General features: G+C 41.9%; 1 protein-coding gene across 1 annotated transcript in view; it reads right to left on the bottom strand.

Moving 5' to 3' along the window:
- Positions 1-4,795: 4,795 nt before the first annotated feature.
- The window catches only part of MORC3 (MORC family CW-type zinc finger 3), a 48,512-nt gene continuing 42,292 nt past the window's right edge, over positions 4,796-11,015 (bottom strand). The window contains exons 16-17 of the mRNA XM_065405528.1: positions 9,503-9,666; positions 4,796-6,961 (exon numbers count right to left, since the gene is read on the bottom strand). Of these exons, the coding sequence (XP_065261600.1) occupies positions 6,808-6,961; positions 9,503-9,666 (318 nt within the window). The 3' untranslated portion in view covers positions 4,796-6,807. The remainder of the gene's footprint in view (positions 6,962-9,502; positions 9,667-11,015) is intronic.

The raw sequence follows: 11,015 nt of genomic DNA, 5'->3' as shown, positions 1-11,015 counted from the left end.
AAAATATGCACTCGTTTGCCAAACAGAGTATGAAGTTTAAAAGGAAGGTGAAGCAAGTCAAGCTGACAAATCCCTGCAAATGAAGAGGCCCCCTTCAAAATACTCCATCTCTGGAACAAAACCCACCCCCGGAAATGTTAGCCTGACAAGAGAACCCTGGAGCGACACAAACCCACCCCTGGGATACAGAACACTCTAGGACGCCACAGCAAGGCTGAATGCGGCCCTTTAGCCGCCCCTCACCAAATCCCATCTCAACAGAGTTGGGGCTCTGTACGCCCAGCATGTCACATGCACCCCGCAGGGGGCACCTCCTCCTAGCCCCGCCCCTGCACCCCGTGCCCCAGCTCCCGTCCGTAGCGCCGCTGGGGGGGGGGGGAAGGGCGCCCCGAGCCCGCTGCCGCCCCTACCTGAGGCTGGCGCGCGCGGAATAGAGGAGGCGGGTCCGGACGGCAGGCGAGGTTCACCTTTCCCGCGCGCGCGCCGCGGCTCCCCCGCAGCGACCGCGCATGCGTCCGATAAAGGCCGGGTCCAGGGAAAGGGACACGCCCGCCGCTGACTCGTTCCCGGGGGACGTTACGGGGCAACAGCGCCACCTGCTGGGCAGCGCCGCTGCGTTCCGCCTCGTGCCTCCCCCGCGCCCCGCTAAACCCAGAGCCTCGGTCCCAAGCTACGAGGCACAGCTACAAGTGGGGGGTGTATTACGTGTGTGTGCGTAGAGGTGGGTGGGAGAGAGGGGACAGGGTGTCTGTGTAGGGGGAGCAAGTTGTGTGTGTATGGGTGGGAGGGAGCAGAGTTTGTGTATAGGGCCAGTGTCTGTCTAGGAGTTGGAGGGGGCAGGGTGTGTGTGTGCAGGGATGGTAGGGGGGAGCAGGGTGTGTGTGTAGGGGCAAGTGTGTGTGATGGGTGGGGGGAGCAGGGTGTGTGTGTGTGTGTAGGGGCAGGGTGTCTTTGTAGGGGTAGGGGAGCAGGGTGTATGTGTAGGGAGGGTGGGGGGAGCAGGGTGTATGCATATAGGGGCAGAGCGTGTGTGTTGCTTTACAGAATGATGGAGATTCAAGTGTATTTTCCTCTGTTCATTCAGTCCCCTCCCGTGGCAAAGTGAAACTTTCTCGAGTTCAATCGTTCCACTAGAGTGGGTCAGATAAGAAAAGGCCCTTCCCCATAATCGCTCCAGCTGTCTGCTCCGTTCTTTCAGGCTCCTGTAAGCCATTCCAGGTAGGTGGGCGCTGGCAGAGCCGTGGGGTTAGCACAGCCATAGGGATCCTACCCTCTATAGAGCAGCAGGGGGTCTTTTTTGTTAGAGACAATTGCTTAAAGCACATTTTCCTGTGTAAGTATTAAGGGGGTGGGGGCATTAGAGAATACCGAAATGGTAACAGAATTGAAACGGTTGCACTGCTCTTATGATTATTGAAATTAATTGTACCTAACCCGACATGGACTCCTCATCCATAGATCACAAAGCACTTTATAAAGCTGAGTATTGTCCCCATTTTACAGGGTGGCAGAGGGGTTACAGCACCGGATCTCAACTTTGTTTTTGGAATTTACACCATTTCCTAGTTGCCAAATTTTGTTAAGTTCCCTTAGTGGCATTTTATGCAAATTATGTAGCAATCTAATTTGCATTCTTGCACGTTTTCATACGACCATACGCTTCATCTGATGGCCAACACATTCTGCCCAGAGCAGTAGCAGGATGTCAGGTGACATGAAATTGCACAAAACTTGGCAATTAGCCCCAGGGCTGCTAGACTACTGAGTGGAGGAGGGTGCCTGGTGTGTGTAAAGGGTGGATGCTAGGCTGTCAAGGTGGGTGACTGCTAAAACTGTGGGGAGAGGGGTGCTGGAGTGAGTCAAATTGCTAACAGGTGTTTGGGGGGGGGGCAGCGGCTGGCTGTTTGGGAAGGAAGCTGGGGGAGGTAGGGGTACAATCCTGTGGTTGGGAGCTGGCTGAGGGACTGGCTGGAGACAGCCTGGCACCTGTTCCTCATCTCTTCCCCTGGGTCTGCTGCTGGTACCAGCTGTAGTTGTAATACAACAGGGAATATGGTGTGAGGCGAGACAGAGGCTGGGTGCAGACCCCACAGCAACTTCTGCTGTACTCAATTAACAGTTACAGCCTTTTCTGTAGCCCATCTGAATGCATGATGTTAGAGTTCAGTATTCACAACCCCAAAAGTTCAAAAATAATGATTCAAACCCTAAAATTGTGAGACTTTTACAAAAGCCCATGATTATGTGCCAAAGATTAAATGGTGTTTTGGTCTGTCTTCTGACTTTTGAATTCCCTTTGCTCATCCCCAAATGTGTGTCATAATTACAAAATGGCCAACCCTTGCAAATTTAGGTCTTGCTATACTTAACCTCATACCAAACACATGTTATATGGGAACAATTTTTAATCCTTGCGGAGCTGGGCACAGTTCAAACAAATGACCTAGTGCTGAAATGCTCTGTAGCAGTGGTTCTCAAAGAGGGGTAGGAGTACCTGTGGGGGTATGCAGAGGTCTTCCCAGGGGTACATTAACTCATTTAGATATTTGCCTAGTTCTATAACAGGCTACAATAAAAGCACTAGCAGAGTTAGTACAAACCAAAATTTTATGATGTGTTTATATTACTCTATTCTATACACTGAAATGTAAGTACAATATTTATATTCCACTTTATATTATAGATTAAAAATGAAAGTAAGCAATTTCAGTAATAGTGTGCTGTGACACTTCTATTTTTGTCTGATTTTGTAAGGAAGTAGTTTAAGTGAGGTGAAACTTGGGAGTACATAAGACAAATCGGACTCCTCAAAGGGGTAGAGTAGTCTGGAAAGGTTGAGAGGCACTGCTCTGTAGCTCAAGTAGTAATGCCCTAAGTCACTCAATCTCCAATAAGTGCCAATGTTACACTTTTCAGAATGAGGATTACTTTCTGGAAAGATAAGTTATTAAACTTAAGTTCTGGCCTTTTTGGAGCTTACACAGCAAGAATCTACTCTTTGGTTACAGAGAGAGTCTTCCATGGATTACTCTGAACCAAACATAAGTAAAAATACAGCAGTAAAGTATATATTAGTACAACATCCAATTTCACTTCCAAATATATTTTGCAATATAAAATCATTTCAACAAGTGCTTCAGGGCTCTTAAACTGAGTTTTATATATAATGTATTTTTTCCACCCTATCTGGGTCATCTGCAAGGTTGGAACCCACTGCCTTCCAGTCCACAGCACAGACCTCTTCCATGTCAAGATATAACTAGTGGTGGTGCTGGTGTGCACGCACAGGGGTGGAGTATGCTGCTATTCTTTACATGGACTAGCCCTTACAGGGAGGAATGGCACATTGCCAGTGGGTTACACACAAGCTTTTGTGGAATGCTGGGCATTGGGAATCTTGGTTTCCATTGCTGGCTTTGGGAGCAGCGTGTGGTCTAGTGCAGGGGTAGGCAACCTATGGCACGTGTGCCAAAGGCAGCACGCGAGCTGATTTTCAGTGGCACTCACACTGCCTAGGTCCGGGGGGCTCTGCATTTTAATTTAATTTTAAATAAAACTTCTTAAACATTTTAAAAACCTTATTTACTTTACATACAATAGTTTAGTTATATATTAGACTTATAGAAAGAGACCTTCTAAAAACATTAAAATGTATTACTGGCACACGAAACCTTAAGTTAGAGTGAATAAAGGAAGACTTGGCACACCACTTCTAAAAGGTTACCGACCCTTGGTCTAGTGGTTACAGACTGGATAACCAAAGGTACCTGTGACAGATTTGTCCAGGGTATTGCAGGAAACTGCCCAACCTTCTTGAAGTTTGTTTCGTAGGCTATGGATTGTATGCAATTCTATGTGGGGAGGGAGACCAGAGTCTTCCAGGAACCAAGCTGAGTGGAGGGGTGGGGTTAGGCAAATTCACTCCAGTTGTAACACTTCCAGAGAGCTAGCACTGACTGGAGTCTTGCATATACTTGTTCAAACTGAACTCTCCAGGGACCAAAAAAGAAGGAATTTTGTTTAGAGGTAAAACTAATGGAGAGCTTTCCTTCTAATCCAGCAAATGGGGAGGGCCCCAATCCTCAGGAAAGTGTTGAAAGGACTGACAGACTAGAGCCCTTGTGGAAGATGGGGTGTGATCTCTAGTAAGTTTAGTGTATGTGTACATTCTTTTATTGTTTTAATGTTTTTTCTGTAATTTTTTTACCTTAAGAATAAATGTGCTTGCTTAGAAAGAGCTGTGTGGTAACTTAATTGTGGCGCTTACACTGTTTACGGTCCCTGACAAGAAAAGTAAAACAGGCCTGCTTAGGCAGTCTGACTGCTGGGGAATTCACAGTACAGGCAGGGAACTGTGCAGCCTGGAAATAACTTCATTAGGAGGGAGAGAGATGTGACAGCTGGGAGCTAAAAATGGGTGCCCTTGCTGGACCACAGAGTGGGAGCAGAGATGCAGTTGCTCTGAACTGTGACAGTACCAACATCCTTTGTTTAGGAAATCTGGCATTGAACCTGGGACTTCAGAACATGAAAACACTAGCCTCCAGCACTGGAGTTAAAGAATCAGGTCTCTTAGCATGGAAATAGAGTCAAACATCTATATGTGGTCTAACTGCTAAAGAGAGTGACAGAACAACACTTAGTGCGGTTTACAGAAGCAAGCAATTTGACATTCTTCTGAAAGGCTGCATGGTAAAGTGAAGGCCAGATTTCTCGTAAGGACGAATGTTAAAATAAAGCAGGAGATAGCTAGTATGCATATTCTTATTTAAAACAAAATTATTTTTTTATTGACCAGTTAAAAGTTTTGATCTGACAGAAAACCAGAATGTGCTTTTTACAAAAAAATACATCTATGTACTTTAACAAGTAAACTTACTTCCATTTACCCGCTGTTCCTCAAAATTTAAATGTACAGTATAAATTTTTAATTTTCAATATAGACATATTTTACCAGTCATCTATAATAAATTCAACTACAGAAGTATCTGGACAAAACACTGAGAAAATAAATAAACAATGACAAAATGAAAAATTGCACACCAGTTTATCAAAAAAACAATGTTCATATACCTAAGTCATATTTCAGCTACCTGTTCAAAATTAAACATTAAATTTAGCCATTATAAGCACAATAGTATTTCTTTATCCCTACTAGCATAATACTAGATCAGGTATTCAAGATACTCTTACGCTAAACAGACTAGCATAGTACAACTAAGGGAATGCAACCTAATTTAAACAGGACAGTAAGGTTGCTTAAGCCAAAAAATGTAGGTTTTGTAGAAACAGATATTTCACATTAATATGTTTAATATTAAAGGGATGTTTTCATGATTGTTTAAGGTTTTAATTGAAAATTTTTGTTTAGATCACTAGTCAAATGAGAAGGACACCTCTGTTGGCTGGGGAAAAAAAAGATGGTTTGAAGGAGCATACCATCACTATCCCCATATTTGTCCTCAACACTTAAATTTAAACATTCACCTGTTTTGCAGATATTGCAGCACAGTGCTGATACATGAGAACCAGGAAAAGAGACTAGAAACAAAAGGACTAGCCCATTTTTTGTCCATAAAAAATGTGCAAAATTTAAAACAGCATAAACAGTGAAAGCAAATTAGATTTAAGTTTTCAGCTTTAATAAATTCATTGGTCATTACCACCATCAGTAAGGTAATTAATTTGTTTTTAAAAGTATCTTTAACTTAAATGCCCTTTTAATTACATAATTCCTCTAAAACTGAGTAGCCCATTGTAATCATACAGCATGCTGCAATATAGGTATTTTCATGGGAAGCTAAATTAGGAGACAGATTGATTACAGTAGTGTCATTTCAAAAAAAAAGCTAACAAAGGGGGGTTTCTATGGCAGAGTCAGTAATTAATATTGCAACAATTCAATGTTCTGAGGTTTTTTATTTTAGGACATATCTTGTCCCTATTCTGTATTTGCCAACATCACAAAACCACTATACAATTTAACATGATTCGCAGTCTTCACTCAAGGGGGTAGTATTAAAATGGTAGTATTTCAGGTCAGTATTGAGATGCATCAGCAGAGCTATGAATAAGCTCACACAGCACATACCAAAACTATGCCTACTTGTGGTTAGTACCACAGCAGTATGCTTCTGAGTGGTATGAGCATCTGCAATTCCCACTGGCTTTGGTGGGAATTGCAGGTATTAGCACGTGTCAGGATCAGACCCTTGTTGTACAAAAAAACCCAACAACCCATATTGCTACCAGGGACCATAGCCCAAAAATTTCATGTCCCAACTATATTTGATCATAAGTAAAGGCAAATGCACAAAACTTGCCTGTTTCATTATTGTTTACAAGCAGAATACTGGTATTTACAACAATGCTATTGTGGTTTGTTTTTGGAGGGGGATCAGAGAGGGTAAGTTTAGTTTTGGGGGAACAAATACATTTAAGGATCACTGAGAATACAACAGTTAAAAGCAAAATGAAAAGCTCTGTAAAAACTGCTTAAGATTCCAAAGTAATAGAAAATATTTGCAAGTTTAATTACAAACATTTATTTTTAAAACAAAATTCTTAATAAGTTAGGTACATCCACGGCCTGTCAATGTTGACTGTTCCTTTAAGGAGAAAGTTAAAGGTACGTGAAAAGTACCCACAGTATTTGTGACACCTGAGTGCACACAGTATATATATATATTTTACACTGGATTTATATCTAAATTACTCAAACAAAAACAAAACCAGTCTTTACAATTTGGAAACCATACAATATAGTGGAAGATTCAGCAAGTGTCTTAATGTCTTCAGTAAAGGATATTAAGTAGTGGTGATTTCATGCATTTGTTCCACAACTTGTCCTAAAATTTCATCAACTATATCAACATCATAATTTACTTGCTGCAAATCTAGATCAGGCATAATTATGGCCAGTAGCTGTCCAACGTTAACTCGGAGGGATCGCAGTTTCAGGCTGTAAGGAGATAATGTTGATCATATTAAGGAAGATTTTTATATAAAGTGCAGATAAATTCTGAGATTACAGTCCATAACATTTTATATTGAACTTTATAAACAATATGACTGCCTTACTGAAAAGAGAAGGTTCTGCAAATCTGAGTTTTACAAAGAAACATATCAGCCAATATAAGACATGATGAAATTTAATTTAAAGTAATCCATGAAGTAACTCAAGGCAAGGATCTAGCTGGACCAGTTTTTTCCAAGGTTTGAGCACCACAGTTCCTGAGCTGGAGGATTACATGCTCATTCCGTTTTAAACAAACACTGAGGGCAGAACTTGGTTCCATCCTCATCATCACAAAACAGAGGCTCTTTTGAAGCAAAATGAAAGGGATTGTGTTTATTTGTTTGGGTAGCACAAACCCAAATACTGACCCAGATACCTTACTTCAATCTCCATTTTGCTTTCTCAAAACAATTCCAAAGTATTAAAAATTGGAAGTACATGCAGAAACATGATAGGGCATGGCACATCTGGCCCAAGTGTGAGGCACACACTGAAAGCCACCTCTAGAGACAGACAAAAGGAGGGGGGGAAATATCTGCTGGAAAGAGAAATTAATTTGTCCAAGAACTACCTTAAAAATAAAGCTACAATAGGTGTGTAAAGCTATGTTTTAGCTATATTTTTCTGTTACACTCTATAGGTTTTTTTCTGCTTCAGCCTCTTTCCTACTTTCCTTTCCTCCTCCTGTTTATTTTTTCTGTGTTCCTTCTCTTATTCTTGCTTTCCTGTGTTCATTTTCTCACCCCATGCCTCTCTGCTGCTCAAAGTTACTTCCAACTCAACCATCCTTTTTCTCTCTCTTCCTTCTGCCTGCACTTCCTTCCAGGTTAGCATCCATTCTGTTGATAAGTCCCAGCCTGATTTGTGGATGGCCACTAGTGCAACAAATTCAAATAATCCGCAAATCCTTCCAGGCAGTACAAGACATCAAAGTTGGAGGCCAACAGCAAAGAAAATGCTGGCAGACAGAGGAACGATCACAACTGATGCAGCTACAACTCAAACCTAACACTAGAGATCTGGCTAGCAGTGACAATTCTGAACAGACTTGTATGGAATGGTAACTCAATCTATTACTACAATTTGCAGTAACATTTGAAGAAGGGTGTCAGTAATCCATAACAAAGAACATTTAAGGCCTAGTCTACACTACAGAGTTAGGTCAACATAAGGAAGCTTACATTGACCTAATTTTATTACGCATCTACACTAGAGTAAGTTGTCCACTACGCTGACCTAATAACTTCACCTCCGTGCGCAAAAGAGTGTGCTTAGGTCGATGTAGTTAAGTTGCTTACATCACCTGTTGCTGCTTTTGACAGCCCAAGCCCCGTTGCCCTTGCATGGAGCCAGCCAGTGCCATCAGCCCCAGCCTCGCTTCCCCCACATGGGGCCAGCCACCGCAGCCCCATGTAGGGGCAAGCGGGACTGGGGCCGATGGCACCGGCCAGTGGGCGGCAGGGCCGTCCGCCAGCTGGTGCCATCAACCCCAGCTGCTCCCGGGCGGGGCAGAGCAGGCCAGCCCATGCCACCAGCCCCGCCTCTCCTGCATGGGGCCAACCACTGGCTGACCACCATCAGCCCCAGCCTGGCCAGCCTCCCCAGCCCTCCCGTCGCCTCCGCATGGGGCATGCTGGTGGCATCATCCCTGCCCTATCACCTCCGTATGGGGCAGGCAGCCTGCCATCAGCCCCCCCATGTGGGGTCAGCCAGTGCCATCAGGGCCAGCCCTGCTGACTGGCCAGCTGCCATGAGCACCAGCCCCAGGGCCCCCGCGCGGGGCAGGTCAGTGCCATCAGGACCCACCGCCATCAGCACCAGCCCCACTGAAACATACAGCCCTAGGGCAGAGGGTTCCCACAGTCAGCCCCGCACCAACTGTCAACCCTGCAGTGGTGGGGCTCTGCCTGTCAGCCCCCTGCAATGCCCCCACTTAAGTCGATGCAGGCGCACCTGGTGAGGACGCATACCATTGGCACAAGGAGGGTAGTGTGGACATGAACAGCTGATTTAATTACTGCGCTGGCTGTAGGTCAACGTAACTTACATTGACTTAATTTTGTAGTGTAGACCTGTGCTAATATACATTTGGAGTAAAAACGCCTGAGAAAATGGACAATGTCTTCTGTGCCTTGTATAGCGGTAAGTAAGCAAGCTGTTAACGCCAATAAAAAGCCATTGTTCTACCTGAATAAAGAGAAACCTTATTTCTTCTATTTTTATTTTATTTTTTTTAGGATTTTCAGACAAACTACATTTAGATTCTTTAACACTTGCAATCTGGACCATATTATACATAAATTAACCTGAAATATTTTTTGGAAGATAAATTGTGAACATTAGCAGGGAAAAGAAGGGGCAGTGAAGATTCAGAAAGCCACAAAAGATTACAGAATCAATCATGAACTTTGACAGGGTTTTAAGGTACAAGCCCGATAGGCTATTCCAGGCAAATTTCTGGTCTAAAAGAAAGAAAAGCGATACCTTTCTTCATCAGAATAACTGACAGGATCTTCAATGTTACTGGTTGTAGAATCATTTGCACATGCTACCACTTGAGGAATTGTAGCTTTTAACTGTGCAACTTCTCTTTTAAGCTCTTCGCACTGAAAACCAATTTGAGTTTTTTCCATTTCCAGCAGTTCAATCTGAGACAGGTAAATCAAAGTAAGTTAATTTTATACTTCTGAAGTCAAGGTGGAGTAATTTAAAAATAAGGCAATTTAAATCATTGGCTTAACTAATGATCAAATCACTTGATTTTTAAAAGAAGTTTACTGATACTTTAAAAAACTAATCTGAAAATTTGTTTTACTGCAATAAATTAAAATTAACTAAATTATGCTTTCTAAAAATGTCACTACTAGTTGGGTATCATATCTATATTTTACAAAAATGCTACAGGAAAACAAAATATTGAAAATTAAAACCATGATCCTGCAAACACTTAAGCAGGTACGTAATTCTGCTCACATTAATATCAGATTTTCTTCAATGTGACTACTCATCTGCTTGAAACCACCATGAGTGTACACAAGTGTTTGTGGTATCAGAGGTTAAAATTGTAGTTATTAAAAAGTCTTAGTGCCATAAAATCTTTCCATTCAAAACAAATTGCTTCAATATTAACAATCAGAAGTTAAGACTTTCAATACATTAGTGAACATACTTTACATATGCCAAAATTTTCAAAAACAGAAGCCTAAAGTTAGGCACTTAAAGCTAATTTAGGCACCTAACAGTTGGATTTTCAAAAGCACTTAACATATTTAGGAGCACAAGTTCCATTGATTTCACACTGCAAACCCTGATGGTTGAGTATAGACTGGTCAAAGCATTTCAGCTTTCTTGACTTGTGGAAGTTCAATATATCAAAAAGTGGAGTTGAGTACAAACACAACATGGGCAATTTACTTATCAATTCTGTATCTGTGTGTGTTGTTTTCAGATTAAGGCTATTAATGAGGCTCTTGACTTTTTTTCAGCATAGATGAGCATTTTAAGTATGAAACTTGGAAGGGCGCAATCTATAAAATCTGAAATTCTATGAACAATTAGAAAGCCAAAGAAACATACAAAACATCCACATTAGCAATTTAATACTATAAGATAGGGAAATAACTAGCAACATTTAAAGAACTGATCTTTTAAAAACTAATTTATCCATCCTGTGTGAATTCCAAAAATAAAACCTGTTCGTTTATAAAATTATCTGTCACTTTCTTGGTTTTAGCTAATTCTTGGTGAGCAAAAAGTAATGGCAGAGTATAGATACTCTCCTCTAAAAAAATATTTTGAAAAAGATGGAGACAAATTACCAAAACTGATCAATTTCCATAACACACACAGCAATTTTGTTTAGAATAGTTTTTTTTTAAAAATTAATGGTTTCTCTCCAAAATGAAAATTTTACTCCTCACAAAAGATGCCAGATTGGGTGTCAGAAGCTTTGGATGGCAGCTGATCTAGGAGAAGGTCAACTCCAAATTAAAACCAC

The sequence above is a fragment of the Emys orbicularis genome, chromosome 1 (assembly GCF_028017835.1).
Source record: "Emys orbicularis isolate rEmyOrb1 chromosome 1, rEmyOrb1.hap1, whole genome shotgun sequence".
In the NCBI taxonomy this organism is placed as follows: Eukaryota; Metazoa; Chordata; order Testudines; family Emydidae; genus Emys; species Emys orbicularis.
This window is presented reverse-complemented; position numbering and strand designations above follow the sequence as displayed.